This window comes from Phocoena phocoena, chromosome 19, assembly GCF_963924675.1.
Source record: "Phocoena phocoena chromosome 19, mPhoPho1.1, whole genome shotgun sequence".
Taxonomy (NCBI): Eukaryota; Metazoa; Chordata; class Mammalia; order Artiodactyla; family Phocoenidae; genus Phocoena; species Phocoena phocoena.
The window spans coordinates 26,126,433-26,143,418 of NC_089237.1; the positions used below are offsets into that span (position 1 = coordinate 26,126,433).

The 16,986-nt window shown below is 38.8% G+C and overlaps 1 protein-coding gene across 1 annotated transcript in view; it reads left to right on the plus strand.

The window, feature by feature from the left end:
* Positions 1–16,986, plus strand: part of SYNRG (synergin gamma) — a 92,459-nt gene that overhangs the window by 32,525 nt on the left and 42,948 nt on the right. Inside the window, exons 7-12 of the mRNA XM_065896595.1 lie at positions 349–558; positions 1,521–1,754; positions 2,714–2,791; positions 4,918–5,114; positions 5,742–5,990; positions 7,249–7,379. Of these exons, the coding sequence (XP_065752667.1) occupies positions 349–558; positions 1,521–1,754; positions 2,714–2,791; positions 4,918–5,114; positions 5,742–5,990; positions 7,249–7,379 (1,099 nt within the window). The remainder of the gene's footprint in view (positions 1–348; positions 559–1,520; positions 1,755–2,713; positions 2,792–4,917; positions 5,115–5,741; positions 5,991–7,248; positions 7,380–16,986) is intronic.

Here is a 16,986-nt window from a genome sequence, read left to right on the forward strand (position 1 = left end):
CCGGTCCGGGAAGATCCCACATGCCGTGGAGTGGCTGGGCCCGTGAGCCATGGCCACTGAGCCTGCGCATCCGGAGCCTGTGTTCCGCCACGGGAGAGGCCACAGCAGTGAGAGGCCCGCGTACTACCAAAAAAAAAAAAAAAAAAAAAGACTAAAAAATTGTTTGTAAATAGACATCAAAGTGTTTTGCATTCATTGTATGATTGTTTGTTGTTACATGTTATTTCTTATTCACCTCCACTATTCATGTTTCATTATATTCTTTTGGAGTTGTACTACATCTTAATTTCTTTTCCCCTGTTGATTTTCATTTCTGTGTGTGTTTCATTGCCATTTTCCATTTTGCAGATTATCCCACATCATTTCATTCTGCTAAAACTGTCTCCCCATCACCCGCCTTTCTTGATGAAGAAGAATTCAGTGACTTTATGCAGGGGCCTGGTGAAGCTCCCACATGTGGGCCTTCTTCCACTTCCCAGCCTTTTCAGTCTTTCCACCCCACCACCCCACTTGGCCAGTTGCATGCTCAGAAGGCTGGAGCACAGTATATCCCTCCAGGTCAGAGTCCAGTGTCTGTTGCCTTACATGGTGTCCCTGGGCAAATTCCTTATTTCTCTACTGCTTCAGCCTCATACAATGTGCAGAAAGCAGGTAACTACTAGACTATTAATGAAAGTATTTTTTAAATAATCTAGGATAATTTATTTCACTTATATAAGTAGAATAATACAGTGATGTTGGCACAGAAACATGTGCCTGAATATATGAGTACTGTTGAAATTCACCAAAGTTAAGAATATAGATTTTTTAATTCTGGGGGCTTCACATTCTGGAAAAGTGATTGGAAACATCTGCTCCTAAATTAGGACCTATTTAAACCACCTTAGAACTTTAAGAACACACTGAGTTCTTCAGGAGATGCCTCTTGTTTGGGGAAATCACCACCATCATTTTCTTAAGAGTAATGAGCCAGGGAAAGCAGCTTTAGAAAGTGCTTTCAGTGATAAAGCACGCTGGGGTCAGAAGCCCAGGTTCTCCATTTACTACCAGTTTGTCCCTGGACAAATCTTTAAACATTTCTATACCTCAGTTTTATCACTTATGGGGGCGGGAGGCAGTTACTGTGTCTTGAGGCACAGAATAGTGCTGAGAGGAATCTTAGCAGACATGTACTCATCTACACGTTCTCGGTTGACAGATGAAGAAATAGGCGATAGTTAGTAGAAGTGTCTGTATCTTGTATAGGTCACCAAATTTCTAAGGTAGTACACCTTCCACTATACCATTCTACCTCCTGTCTCACAGAATTCCTGAGAATCAAAGTAGATAATGATGTTTAAGTTCTCTAAAATCGCTAAAGTGTCTCAAGCCCTAGACAAATGTGTGGACTTGAATTGTTTCAAAATTTATATTATATGTGGCAGGGCCTTCCCTTTAGAATTTGGGGGGGTGGAGATGGATGGTTGAAAAATTAGAAGCTTGCAGTTATATACAAATAATCCTTCATGCTGTTTGTTTAGGCCCTTCCTTGGAGGAGAAGCTCCTAGTATCTTGTGATATAAGTACATCGGGGCAGGAACAAATTAAATTAAATACTTCTGAAGTTGGGCACAAAGCCCTAGGCCCAGGTTCCAGTAAGAACCATCCCAGTTTAACGGCCAATAACGGGGGTGCTGTAGATGGACGTGTAAGTGGTACCACTACCGCAGAGGCAGAAAAGACTTCAGACCAAAACCTGTCCATTGAGGAGAGTGGTGAGCTCATGAAATATTCAGCGAAAAGTTCATTTAACCAAATGTTGCTCAAATGCTAACACCTTAGGCCTTAATCTTAAAATGAATGCTGCTTGATTTTGCTAATCAAAATTTTGCTTAAAATATATTTAATGCATTCCTTTCTCTAATTAACCCCTACAATTTTGCTCTGAATTCTTTAAACACGCTGTTATTCCTTTTAAAAAAATTTCGATAACCAGTTTTTTTAATCGGAATCATTTCTGATTTAAAATTTCTTCTCCTTTTATTTTATAAAAAACTTCTTCCCCCTCAAACTTTCTGTTCTTCTATAAGGTTGAAAAGTTAAAATTTAACTGGAAAAGTCACCAATGAGAATATAGTTTTGCTTCTCTGAAATTAATCGTACACACTGCTGCCTAAATTAGATCCACATTTTTGTAAACTCAACTTGCAGAGATGAATTACAATGTGGGCAGCCCAGGAGGCAAACTTTTGGAGGCTATTTTACAGGACAAAGTGAAAAACAAAAATTTTAAACAAAAATGCTATACATCTAAGGCAGCAGTGTCATATTCAGGATTTTAAAAAATCAGACTTTGCAAAGAAGTGTTATTAAAAGCTGCAAGTGAAGCTTGGGCATTTTTTCTTTTGTTTTGCGTATGTAATCTTTAAACCATCATCTCTCATGTTTTTGTCTTTAAATTGTAATATATGTGACTGGCATCAAGCCTCATATGATCCAGAATATTGATTTTGTACATCTTAGGGGTATTTTTTTGTTTGTTTATTTTTAGTTTACACCTTAGGACATAGGTGTACAAGAGTTGCTTAGAAACCAAATTTTAGTTGTATTGGTGACTTTTTTTTTTTTAGTGTCTCCAGTGCTCTTCTTATAAAAAAAAACATGACACAGTGTGATTTCCCCATCTGCTACATGGACCAGTATATACATTAGATAATGTTCTTTAACTTCTTAGGTGTGGGAGTATTTCCCTCACAGGATCCTGTTCAGCCCAGAATGCCTCCTTGGATATACAATGAAAGTTTGGTTCCAGGTAAAAAGAGCTTTTTTGTCCAAGATTCCTATCTGGATACTTTACTTTAAATGTTGTAAATGTAGTTATAAATATTTACTATTGTGGTTACGGAATATGCAGAAGGAATGGTAACTTTTTCTTATTTTTTCTAAAAGAGTACAGAAAATTAAATACATCTAGTGTTGAAGACTGCCTCATAAGGACTTCTCTCATGGTCCAGTGGTTAAGACTCCGTGCTTTCAATGTAGGGGGCCAGGGTTCGATCCCTGGTCAGGGAACTAGATCTCACAAGCTGCAGCTAAAAAAAAAAAGATCCCACATGCAGCAACTAAGACACGGCACAGCCAAATAAATAAATATTTTTTAAAAAAAGACTGTCTCATGTATGAAATAACTATATAAATGAAGAAGTGTTTTGCTTTAATGTTTTATTGACCATCATATACTTTTATATCTAAAAGCTTTTCTTAGATTTATTATGCTTTAAAAGACACTATCAAATATTTATTTCACAGATTATTAATAGCATCAAGAATAGTACTAATATGTTTAGTAAAATTTTCTGAACCCTTGGTGATTCGTTTATATATTTAAAAAATATTCTTTGACTTTGTCAATATAAAACTATATGAAGTAAAAGACCAAGTGGCATCTTTTCCTACATTGGAAGATGTTGTTTACTTTTTTCTTTATGTATGTTATTAACTACTGAGCTAAAAAAATCACTGAAGTACACGTTTTGTGATGTATTCAATTGGTACAAGGGAATAGTGTATTTAAGCCATATTTGATGTGCATAGAATAATGACTATTACAGTGGCATTATGTTAATCACAGTTAGTATATTGCAACTTGTTCAATTTGCTTTGCAAACCCCTTAAAAACTAAAGGTAACTTTGATCTTTAGCTCTCTTTGTTGGTCATAGACTTGATCTAGGTTGGTTCTGCACTTAATTTAAATAAAACTCATGCAAGATCCCTGTAGCTCAACTTTTTGGGGGAAAAAATTAGTAATGTCTGCTTTTCCTCAGAATCACATAATCACAAATTGAAAGGCTCATTTCCCAAAACCACAGGGGACTTCAGTTGTACATAAAGATAATTGATTTCCTCCCAACTGCCCGTTAGACAGATTGCATCTTTTCTTCTTCCTCTCTGTCTGCAAGCCAAACAAACAAAAATCTAGATCTTGGTATATTTTGGGATTCTATCCCTTTTCTGCCAGCTTGTATTTCTTTCTCCCTTCTCCCTCCAAACATACACGGTACACATAATTTCCTAGCCAAAATATGTGTTCTTATGGTCAACCTACTAACCTGTAATCCATATCTAAATGCTAGATGTAAAATTTTTGCTTTAAGCGTTTTTCTCTGTCTGCCTTAACCCTACTTTCATCCCCCAAACTCCTGTAACTAGGCTTGCCAGATTTAGCAAATAAGCATACAGAACATCCAGTTAAATTTGAATTTCAGAGAAACAGCAAATAGTTGTTTAGTATAAGTATACCCCATGCAATAATTGGCGTCCTGTATTTTATGTGGCAACCCTATCCCTAACAGCCTTTCCCACTTTGTCCTTTGGAAAGGCCATTTTATAGTGAAAAACTCCCCAACAGTCCCTTCCTTTTTTCAAACACTTTCCGCCATCTAACTGAAACCCTGTCTTTCTCTGAAGGCTGTGTTCCCAAAGCACCTTACCCAATAATGTTTCCGCTAATAGCCTCTAATTCACTGGGACAAGAGAAAGGTGATTGGTATAATTCTTGCTTCCCACTGCTATTTTCAAATTAGTCCCACCATCATTACTCTACAACTTCTTTTTTAAAGTCCAAAACATCTGCTTATACCACCTCCATCTTATTGTTGTTCCTATCTACTAATGAATTATAAGACTTTCTCTTACCTTTAACCCCAAATCTTTGTCTGTAGGGCCAAACTCCAACCTCTCTTCTAAGCTCTAGACCCTAATTGTCTGCTGGATATTTCCACTTGAATATCTTTACAGCCGTTTAAACCCTTGATGTGGCTTCAGTTCTCTTAAAGCAGTTTGACTTAAGTTTATTCTTGTATAAGCAGCAATGACAACAAAAAAGATGAATCACTTGTAATATGTTTACATTTGTAATCTGGTCTTTCCTTTAATAGATGCATATAAGAAAATTTTAGAAACCACAATGACTCCGACTGGAATAGATACTGCTAAACTTTATCCCATCCTGATGTCATCTGGACTTCCCAGGGAAACTCTTGGACAGATATGGGCCTTAGCTAATCGAACCACACCTGGCAAACTTACTAAAGAAGAACTTTATACTGTTCTCGCCATGATAGCAGTAACACAGGTAGACATTGTTTCTAAGGTTAGGTCAAATTACTTTCCAATATAAACTGAGAGAATATGAATCCTTTTTTTCTACAACCTTGCAGAACTCCTTGGACATTAAAATTTAGATTATTTTCAGGATACAGTTCTTCAAAAATGTACGTTTTATGTGATGTGCATACTAGCAAAATATTCCTTTGTTTAAAGACTTGAATATATTAACATTCTCTGACCTAAGTGTAACCCTTCTGAACTTGAAAGTTAGTTAGTAATAGATGAGATGACTCTCTGTCCTTTGAGGTCCTTGTCTAAAACTCCTTAGATACAGATAAAGTATACTCGGTCTGGCAGCAGTTTTTCTCATATTACAAAATCATTGTAAACGATTTGATTGTAGTGAATTAACCAGACTTGTCAGAGTGAAAATGTAAGAATTGGTATGTGTTGGCCATTTCCTTGCTAAATATTAGATTCACATTAACCTCATAACTTATTTTCTTGTGTCAAATTCCTGAGTTTTGGGAGAGTCAGAGTGGAAACATACCAGGGCTACAGATTTTACAGTTAGGTCTCTCTTTGCCAGATTTGGGTTGTATGTGGTTTGCAATTTCCTAAAGTGTTTCCATTTTCCTCCTGTTCTACGTAGAGGGGTGTTCCTGCCATGAGTCCTGATGCTTTAAATCAGTTTCCAGCGGCTCCTGTTCCAACTTTAAGTGGCTTTCCTATGACTTTGCCTACTGCTGTGAGTCAGCCAACTGGGATGCCTTCAGGCCCTGCAGGCTCCATGCCCCTCACCCTCGGACAGCCAGTCATGGGCATTAATCTTGTTGGACCAGTCGGGGGAGCTGCAGCCCAGACTCCCAGTGGCTTCATGTCAACTTACCCTGCAAATCAGGTAAATGGAGAGGCTATGCAAAATGGAGAGGCTGTGCATATTCTGAGTTATCCCTGGAAAATGAATCCAGGCAACTTTTTTTTTTCCATGAATGCAGAAAAGGTGCTGGATTATGATGGACACTGGAGGTGAAAATTAAGCAGTATTAAAACAATACAACATTTAATTTTTCATTATTTAAAAAAAATTTTCTTAAGCCTTAAGATACTTGAATTTTGGCTAAAAGTTTATAGTTCTTTATCATATATGTCTTAAACCTCAGGCTTAATAAAGCTAATTATATCCTTAGGCTATGTTTTTTGAGGAAGCTGCTAAACCTGAAATTAAGATGCTTCAGTTTATTTTTCACTTCTTAGATTAGCAAAAAACGTTTTAAACATATATTCAGTGTCAGTAAAAATGTAGGGAAAAGGGTTTTTTGGTACAGCCTTTTTGGAAGGCATGTTTGGCAATAGCTATCAAAATTCTAAATGTTCGTGTCTTCTGACCCAGCAGTCACTCGATTAGGAGTCTCACAGAACTTAGTAAATCAAATTGGCAAAAATATACAAGGATATTTGTTGTAGCATTGTTTGTTAGAGTAAAAAAAGAGTAAAAAATTAGGAATAGCTGCATATCCATCAGAAGAAGAAAGGTTAAATAAATTTTGGTTTAACTCTACAGTGGTAAACTATTAGATTATTAAAATGAATGCCGGTAGATGTACATGTACTGCATGAAAATATGTCCATGTTCTGTAATTACATTTTTTTTAAAGTGCAGAACAATATAATATAAGCTCATTTTTCTATAAAACAAATGAACTGTTAACAGTGCTCACTTCCTAAGCATGGGATTAGGAGTCCGTATTCACGGTTTCCTTTATACACGTATGTGATGAGTTAAAACAAACTTGTATCACTTCTGTAATTTACAGACATGATTAAAATGTTTTATAAAGATGGCAGTTTCTCAGTAATCCATTAAATGTGATTCAGCTATTTTAAAATTATATAAATTAACTGTTTAAACCAGTCTTCTACCGTTTGTACAAGAGAGCATTTTAAAATATTAGGCAGCATTCCTGCCTTAAGCACTTGAGTTGCTGTTTTTGTCTAAAGGGTGTTCTTCTAAAATTAGGTGTTTGTACTTAAATGGGAAGAGTTAAAAAGTAGTTTTTGGAAAAAAAAAAGTAGTCTTTGAGGTTGACAGTTGAAGATTTGTTCTTTACCATTTTATCATAAGACGTTTTCTATTTCAACGTCCTCTGTAAACCTAGGTTGTCAAACCAGAAGAAGATGACTTCCAGGATTTTCAAGATGCTTCCAAGTCAGGATCCCTTGATGATTCATTCAGTGATTTCCAAGAGTTGCCTGCTTCTTCAAAATCAAATTCTCAGCACGGAAACAGGTAGAAAAGAGTTTAATATAGTTAACACTGTATTTAATAATTGAGAAAGAGGCCATCCACAATGAGAAGCCTAAGTATAAATAAGAGAATTAAGACTCCTTACTCTCATGCTTTCTTGGTTATTCCTAGTGTATTCCTACTTTCACTCTTCAAACTTCCTTCCCCTTTGTCCACCTTAAACTTCAGCTTCTACCATTTCCTCCCAGTATGCACCTGCTTAACAATATTTCTTTTTGCTTGTGCTAAACCTGATTTATTACAGCTGAGTGCACCTGTGCCACGCATGACTTCATGTTCTTATATTAGATCCAGGTCTTCAACTGCTGAAAAGCTTTTTAGGCAGGGGCACATAATTTGACATTTTGCAATATAACATACTATTGCTTTTCCACAGAAATCATCATTTAGAAATCTAAATATGATTATTTATCCATGTTGCTCTTCTGTTTGAGATCAGTGGCTTTTAGGCCTTCAGGTTTCTGTTTGTTTGTTTGTTTGCTTGCATAGACAGTTGCATAAACATTTTTCTAATGTTTTAACTTTTAGGTACAGTAAGTGATTCAGTATGTTGTCAACACCTTTCCATTATTTTTTTTAACATTTTTATTGGAGTATAATTGCTTTACAATAGTGTGTTAGTTTCTGCTTTATAACAAAGTGAATCAGTTATACATATACATATGTCCCCATATCTCTTCCCTCTTGCGTCTCCCTCCCTCCCACCCTCCCTATCCCATCCTTCTAGCTGGTCACAAAGCACCGAGCTGATCTCCCTGTGCTATGCGACTGCTTCCCACTAGCTATCTATTTTACATTTGGTAGTGTATATATGTCCATATATATACTACCACTTTCTCACGTTGTCCCAGCTTACCCTTCCCCCTCCCCGTGTCCTCAAGTCCATTCTCTAGTTGGTCTGCATCTTTATTCCCACCTTGCCCCTAAGTTCTTCATGACCTTTTTTTTTTTTTTAGATTCCATATATATGTGTTAGCATACGGTATTTGTTTTTCTCTTTCTGACTTACTTTACTCTGTATGACAGACTCTAGGTCCATCCACCTCACTACAAATAAATTTTGTTCCTTTTTATGGCTGAGTAATATTCCATTATATATATGTGCCACAGCTTCTTTATCCATTCATCTGTCGATGGACACTTAGGTTTCTTCCATGTCCTGGCTATTATAAATAGAGCTGCAATGAACATTGTGGTACATGACTCTTTTTTTTTTTTTTTTTTTTTTTTTTTTTTTTGCTGTACACGGACCTCTCTCTGTTGTGGCCTCTCCTGTTGCGGAGCACAGGCTCCGGATGCGCAGGCTCAGCGGCCATGGCTCACAGGCCCAGCTGCTCCGCAGCATGTGGGATCTTCCTGGACTGGGGCACAAACCTGTGTCCCCTGCATCGGCAGGCGGACTCTCAACCACTGCGCCACCAGGGAAGCAGCCCCCATGACTCTTTTTGAATTATGGTTTTCTCAGGGTATATGCCCAGTAGTGGGTTTGCTGGGTCGTATGGTAGTTCTATTTTTAGTTTTTTAAGGAACCTCCATACTGTTCTCCATAGTGGCTGTATCAATTTACATTCCTACCAACAGTGTATGAGGGTTCCCTTTACTCCACACCCTCTACAGCATTTATTGCTTGTAGATTTTTTGATGATGGCCATTCTGACTAGTATGAGATGATACCGCATTGTAGTTTTGATTTGCATTTCTCTGATGATTAATGATGTTGGGCATCCTTTCATGTGTTTGTTGGCAATCTGTATATCTTCTTTGGAGAAATGTCTATTTAGGTCTTCTGCCCATTTTTGGATTGGGGTGTTTGTTGTTTAGATATTGAGCTGCATGAGCTGCTTGTAAATTTTGGAGATTAATCCTTTGTCAGTTGCTTCATTTGCAAATATTCTCTCCCATTCTGAGGGTTGTCTTTTCACCTTGTTTATGGTTTCCTTTGCTGTGAAAAAGCTTTTAAGTTTCATTAAGTCCCATTTGTTTATTTTTGTTTTTATCTCCATTTCTCTAAGAGCTGGGTCAAAAAGGATCTTGCTGAGAATTATGTCATAGAGTGTTCTGCCTATGTTTTCCTCTAAGAGTTTGATAGTGTCTGGCCTTAAATTTAGGTCTTTAATCCATTTTGAGTTTATTTTTGTGTATGGTGTTAGGGACTGTTCTGATTTCACTGTTTTACATGTAGCTGTCCAGTTTTCCCAGCACCTCTTATTGAAGAGGCTGTCTTTTCTCCGTTGTATATTCTTGCCTCCTTTATCAAAGATAAGGTGACCATAGGTGCATGGGTTTATCTCTGGGCTTTCTATCCTGTTCCATTGATCTATATTTCTGTTTTTGTGCCAGTACCACACTGTCTTGATTACTGTAGCTTTGTAGTATAGTCTGATGTCCAGGGGCCTGATTCCTCCAGCTCTGTTTTTCTTTCTCAAGATTGCTTTGGCTCTTTGGGGTCTTTTGTGTTTCCATACAAATTGTGAAATTTTTTGTTCTAGTTCTGTGAAAAATGCCAGTGGTAGTTTGAAAGGGATTGCATTCAATCTGTAGATTGCTTTGGGTAGTAGAATCATTTTCACAATGTTGATTCTTCCCATCCAAGAACATGGTATATCTCTCCATCTGTTTCTATCATCTCTAATTTCTTTCAGAAGTGTCTTACAATTTTCCGCATACATGTCTTTTGTCTCCTTAGGTAGGTTTATTCCTAGGTATTTTATTCTTTTTGTTTCAGTGGTAAATGGGGATGTTTTCTTAATTTCACTTTCAGATTTTTCATCATTAGTGTATAGGAATGCAAGAGATTTCTGCGCATTAATTTTGTATCCTGCTACTTTATCAAATTCATTGATTAGCTCTACTAGTTTTCTGGTAGCATCTTTAGGATTCTCTATGTATAGTATCATGTCATCTGCAAACAGTGACAGCTTTACTTCTTCTTTTCCTATTTGGATTCCTTTTATTTCTTTTTCTTCTCTGATTGCTGTGGCTAAAACTTCCAAAACTATGTTGAATAATAGTGGTGAGAGTGGGCAACGTTGTCTTGTTCCTGATCTTAGTGGAAATGGTTTCAGTTTTTCACCATTGAGGACGATGTTGGCTGTGGGTTTCTCATATATGGCTTTTGTTATGTTGAGGAAAGTTCCCTCTATGCCTACTTTCTGCAGGGTTTTTATCATAAGTCGTTGAATTTTGTCGAAAGCTTTCTCTGCGTTGATTGAGATGATCATATGGTTTTTCTCCTTCAATTTGCTAATATGGTGTATCACATTGATTGATTTGCGTATACTGAAGAATCCTTGCATTCCTGGGATAAACCCCACTTGATCATGGTGTATGATCCTTTTAATGTGCTGTTGGATTTTGTTTGCCAGTATTTTGTTGAGGATTTTTACATCTATGTTCATCAGTGATATTGGCCTGTAGTTTTCTTTTTTTGTGACATCTTTGTCTGGTTTTAGTATCAGGGTGATGGTGGCCTCACAGAATGAGTTTGGGAGTGTTCCTCTCTCTGCTATATTTTGGAAGAGTTTGAGAAGGATAGGTGTTAGCTCTTCTCTAAGTGTTCGATAAAATTTGCCTGTGAAGCCATCTGGTCCTGGGCTTTTGTTTGTTGGAAGATTTTTAATCACAGTTTCAGTGCTTGTGATTGGTCTGTGCATATTTTCTATTTTTTCCTGGTTCGGTCTGGGAAGGTTGTACATTTCTAAGAATTTGTCCATTTCTTCCAGGTTGTCCATTTTATTGGCATATAGTTGCTTGTAGTAATCTCTCATGATCCTTTGTATTTCTGCAGTGTCAGTTGTTACTTCTCCTTTTTCATTTCTAATTCTATTGATTTGAGTCTTCTCCCTTTTTTTCTTGATGAGTGTGGCTAATGGTTTATCAATTTTGTTTATCTTCTCAAAGAACCAGCTTTTAGTTTTATTGATCTTTGCTATCATTCCCTTCGTTTCTTTTTTATTTATTTCTGATCTGATCTTTATGATTTCTTTTCTTCTGCTAACTTTGGGGGTTTTTTGTTCTTCTTTCTCTAATTGCTTTAGCTGTAAGGTTAGGTTGTTTATTTGAGGTGTTTCTTGTTTCTTAAGGTAGGATTGTATTGCTATAAACTTCCCTCTTAGAAGTTCTTTTGCTGCATCCCATAGGTTTTGGGTTTGTCGTGTTTTCATTTTCGTTTGTTTCTAGGTATTTTTTGATTCTTCTTTGATTTCTTCAGTGATCTCTTGGTTATTAAGTAGTGTATTGTTTAGCCTCCATGTGTTTGTATTGTTTACAGATTTTTTCCTGTAATTGATACCTAGTCTCATAGCGTGGTCAGAAAAGATACTTGATACGATTTCAATTTTCTTAAATTTACCAAGGCTTGATTTGTGACCCAAGATATGATCTATCCTAGAGAATGTTCCATGAGCACTTGAGAAAAAAGTGTATTCTGTTGTTTTTGGATGGAATGTCCTGTAAATATCAATTAAGTCCATGTTGTTTAATGTATCATTTAAAGCTGTGTTTCCTTATTTATTTTCATTTTGGGTGATCTGTCCATTGGTGAAAGTGGCATGTTAAAGTCCCCTACAATGATTGTGTTACTGTCAATTTCCCCTTTTATGGCTGTTAGTATTTGCCTTATGTACTGAGGTGTTCCTATGTTGGGTGCATAAATATTTACAATTGTTCTGTCTTCTTCTTGGATTGATCCCTTGATCATTATGTAGTGTCCTTCTTTGTCTATTGTAATAGTCTTTGTTTTAAAGTCTATTTTGTCTGATATGAGAATTGCTATTCCATCTTTCTTTTGATTTCCATTTGCATGGAATATCTTTTTCCATCCCCTCACTTTCAGTCTGTATGTGTCCCTAGGTCTGAAGTGGATCTCTTGTAGACAGCATATATATGGGTCTTGTTTTTGTATCCATTCCGCCAGTCTATATCTTTTGGTTGGAGCATTTAATCCATTCACATTTAAGGTAATTATCGATATGTATGTTCCTATTACCATTTTCTTAATTGTTTGGGGTTTGTTATTGTAGGTCTTTTCCTTCTCTTGTGTTTCCTGCCTAGAGAAGTTCCTTTAGCATTTGTTGTAAAGCTGGTTTGCTGGTTCTGAATTCTCTTAGCTTTTGCTTGTCTGTAAAAGTTTTAATTTCTCTGTCGAATCTGAATGAGATCCTTGCTGGGTAGAGTAATCTTGGTTGTAGTTTTTTCCCTTTCATCACTTTAAATATGTCCTGCCACTCCCTTCTGGCTTGCAGAGTTTCTGCTGAAAGATCAGCTGTTAACCTTATGGGGATTCCCTTATATGTTATTTGTTGTTTTTCCCTTGCTGCTTTTAATATTTTTTGTATTTAATTTTTGATAGTTTGATTAGTATGTGTCTTGGCATGTTTCTCCTTGGATTTATGCTGTATGGGACTCGCTGTGCTTCCTGGACTTGATTAACTATTTCCTTTCCCATATTAGGGAAGTTTTCAAGTATAATCTCTTCACATATTTTCTCGGTCCCTTTCTTTTTCTCTTCTTCTTCTGGGACCCCTATAATTCACATGTTGGTGCATTTAATATTGTCCCAGACATCTCTGAGAGTGTCCTCAGTTCTTTTCATTCTTTTTTCTTTATTCTGCTCTGCAGTAGTTATTTCTACTCTTTTATCTTCCAGGTCACTTAACCATTCTTCTGCCTCAGTTATTCTGCTATTGATCCCATCTAGAGAATTTTTAATTTCATTTATTGTGTTGTTCATGATTGTTTGTTTGCTGTTTAGTTCTTCTAGGTCCTTGTTAAATGTTTCTTGTATTTTCTCCATTCTATTTCCAAGATTTTGGATCATCTTTACTATCATTATTCTGAATTCTTTTTCAGGTAGACTGCCTATTTCCTCTTCATTTGTTAGGTCTGGTGGGTTTTTACCTTGCTCATTCATCTGCTGTGTGTTTCTTTGTCTTCTCATTTTGCTTAACTTACTGTGTTTGGGGTCTCCTTTTCGCAGGCTGCAGGTTCGTAGTTCCCATTGTTTTTGGTGTCTGTCCCCAGTGGCTAAGGTTGTTTCAGTGGGTTGTATAGGCTTCCTGGTGGGGGGGGACTAGTGCCTGTGTGCTGGTGGATGAGGCTGGATCTTGTCTTTCTGATGGGCAGGTCCATGTCTGGTGGTGTGTTTTGGGGTGTCTGTGACCTTATTATGATTTTAGGTGCCTCTCTGCTAATGGATGGGGTTGTGTTCCTGTCTTGCTAGTTGTGTGGCATAGGGTGTCCAGCACTGTAGCTTGCTGGTTGCTGAGTGGAGCTGGGTCTTGCCATTGAGATGGAACTCTGGAAGATTTTCGCCGTTTGATATTACGTGGAGCTGGGAGGTCTCTTGTGGACCAGTGTCCTGAAGTTGGCTCTCCCACCTCAGAGGCACAGCACTAACTCCTGGCTGCAGCACCAAGAGCCTTTCATCCACATGACTCAGAATAAAAGGGAGAAAAAAAGAAAGAAAGAAAGAAAAAGATAAAATAAAGTTATTAAAATAAAAAACAAAAAATAATTATTAAAACAAATTTTTTTAAGTAATTAAAAAAGAAAGAAAGAACAACCAAACGAAAAAACAAATCCACCAATGTTAACAAGCGCTGAAAAGTATACTAAAACAAAAAGAAAATGTACAGACAGAACCCTAGGACATATGGTAAAAGCAGAGCTATACAGACAAAATCACACACAGAAGCATACACATACACCGTCACAAAAAGAGAATAAGGGAAAAAAATATATATCCTTGCTCCCAAAGTCCACCTCCTCAATTTGGGATGATTCCTTGTCTATTCAGGTATTCCACAGATGCAGGTACATCAAGTTGATTGTGGAGCTTTAATCCGCTGCTTCTGAGGCTGTTGGGAGATATTTCCCTTTCTCTTTGTTCTCACAGCTCCCGGGGCTCAGTTTTGGATTTGGCCCCGCCTCTGCATGTAGGTCACCTGCGGGCATCTGTTCTTCGCTCAGACAGGACGGGGTTAAAGGAGCAGCTGATTCGGGGGCTCTGGCTCACTCAGGCCAGCGGGAGGGAGGGGTACGGACGCGGGAGCCTGCAGCGGCAGAGGCCGGCGTGATGTTGCACCAGCCTGAGGCACGCCGTGTGTTCTCCTGGCGAAGTTGTTCCTGGATCACAGGACCCTGGCAGTGGGGCTGCACAGGCTCCTGGGAGGGAAGGTGTGGAGAATCACCTGTGCTTGCACACAGGCTTCTTGGTGGCCGCAGCAGCAGCCTTAGCATCTCATGCCCGTCTCTGGGGTCCGCGCTAATAGCCGCAGCTCGCGCCCGTCTCTGGAGCTCCTTTAAGTGGCGTTCTGAATCCCCTCTCCTCGCGCACTGCGAAACAGAGGGAAGAAAGCCTCTTGCCTCTTCGACAGCTCCAGACCGTTTCCCGGACTCCCTCCCGGCTAGCTGTGGCCACTAGTCCCTCCAGGCTGTGTTCATGCAGTCAACCCCAGTCCTCTCCAGGTGATCTGACCTCCGAAGCCAGAGCCTCAGCTCCCAGCCCCTGCCTGCCCCGGCAGGTGAGTGGACAAGTTTCTCAGGCTGGTGAGTGCCGGTTGGCACCGATCCTCTGTGCGGGAATCTCTCTGCTTTGCCCTCCGCACCCCTGTAGCTGCGCTCTCCTCCATGGCTCCGAAGCTTCCCCCCTCCGCCACTGCCCGTCTCCACCAGTGAAGGGGCTTCCTAGTATGTGGAAACCTTTCCTCCTTCACAGCTCCCTCCCACTGGTGCAGGTCCTGTCCATATTCTTTTGTCTCTGTTTTTTCTTTTTTCTTTTGCCCTACGCAGGTACGTGGGGGAGTTTCTTGCCTTTTGGGAGGGCTGAGGTCTTCTGCCAGTGTTCAGTAGGTGTTCTGTAGGGGTTGTTCCACGTGTAGATGTATTTCTGATGTATCTGTGGGGAGGAAGGTGTTCTCCACGTCTTACTCTTCTGCCATCTTGAAGCTCCTATCTCTATCTTTTTTTTTTTTTTGCCGTATGCGGGCCTCTCACTGTTGTGGCCTCTCCTGTTGCGGAGCACAGGCTCTGGATGTGCAGGCTCAGCGGCCATGGCTCACGGGCCCAGCTGCTCCACGGCGTGTGGGATCTTCCCGGACTGGGGCACGAACTCGTGTCCCCTGCATCGGCAGTTGGACTCTCAGCCACTGCACCACCAGGGAAGCCCCATCATTTTTAAGAAGTACTTAGTAGATACTTCTTCCACTGAGTAGAGCACATGAGGCTTTGAGTAAGCAATGTGAATGTTTTTGGTTGCTTTTAGAACTTGTTTTTGTCAGGGTACATATTCTGTTTCTCTTATGTTCTTATTTGTGCAGTTTCATTCATCTTTTGTATTTTAACCAATTGATTATTTCTTAGTCAACACTTCCTGCAGACACTGTAAGAAGAACTAAGGGATAAGCATTATAGAGAATTAGAAATTAGGAAAAGAATTATTCTCCTGATTTTAAGAATACATCAAACACTTAAAAATGACACATAGAAGAGACATACGAGGGGTGTGACTGTAAAGTACTGGGAGTTCCGAGCCTGCTGTACCAGCACACACACGTATTAACCTGATAGACACATAATAGTTCTTTCTCATGTCTCTTCCTCTGCACAAATTGATATGTTCTACTGCTATCTAGAACATATCTGAATGATCCAAGTCATCTCAAATTACCTCCATAAAATGATTCATTGTTTTCCTGCTCAAAGCTAAATAAGAATTTGTTAGAGCACCATATCCAGTCACCTAATCAGAAACATGCTGTTTTTGTCTCCTTTCTCTCTCCTTTACTGCCATCAACTCTGTCAGCTCTGCTTGGCATGGGAAAAGGCCATGTGTGATCTGGCTCCTGCCAACCCTCTTGACTGTTGCCATTTCTCCACAGCTTACCTCCAGCCACACGTAAACCGCCAAACTGACCATGTTCTTTCAAGCTTCTGGCCTTTTCCATTCTGTTTTCTTCAATCTGAAATTCTCTCTATAGTTAATTCTAGTTCCATGTCGAAAATTGGTTCATTATAGGAAGTGTTTACTAACTCCACTCCATCAGTCCCCACCTGTAAGATGAGTTAAGGGCTTCTTCTTCTCTACTGCCATGGTAGCCTGTGAACATCTGTGCCGTAATTGCCATTACTGGTTTACCTGACTGTTCCCCTCACTAGGCTGTAAGTACCTGAAGACAGTATTTCATGTGTCTGTATGTAGTACTTAACCTGTAATATGTAATTAATAAAGGTTTGTTGGATGAATATATTGTAGTATGAAGGTTACAAACCACATTTAACAAATTGATGGTTCATTCCTCAGGGAGAAAACTTTCAGCAGATGAAATTAAAATTTGGGCATAGAAAGTTTTAAGATGGTGGCCAGACCTGAGATATATGGGGTATTAGCAATTTTGTGTGGCATTATCTCCACCCAGTAGTTTACTTTCATATACAGCCATACTTTGCAGATTTTTCTTCTTCAGTTCTGGCTTGACTACTTCTGTGCTTCTCTTGCATGAAAACGTTTTGTTCATGTCTAAGAATCCACACTCGTCGTTTCTTTATTCATTCAGAAACATTTACATAGCATCTCCTGTGTGCCTGACAC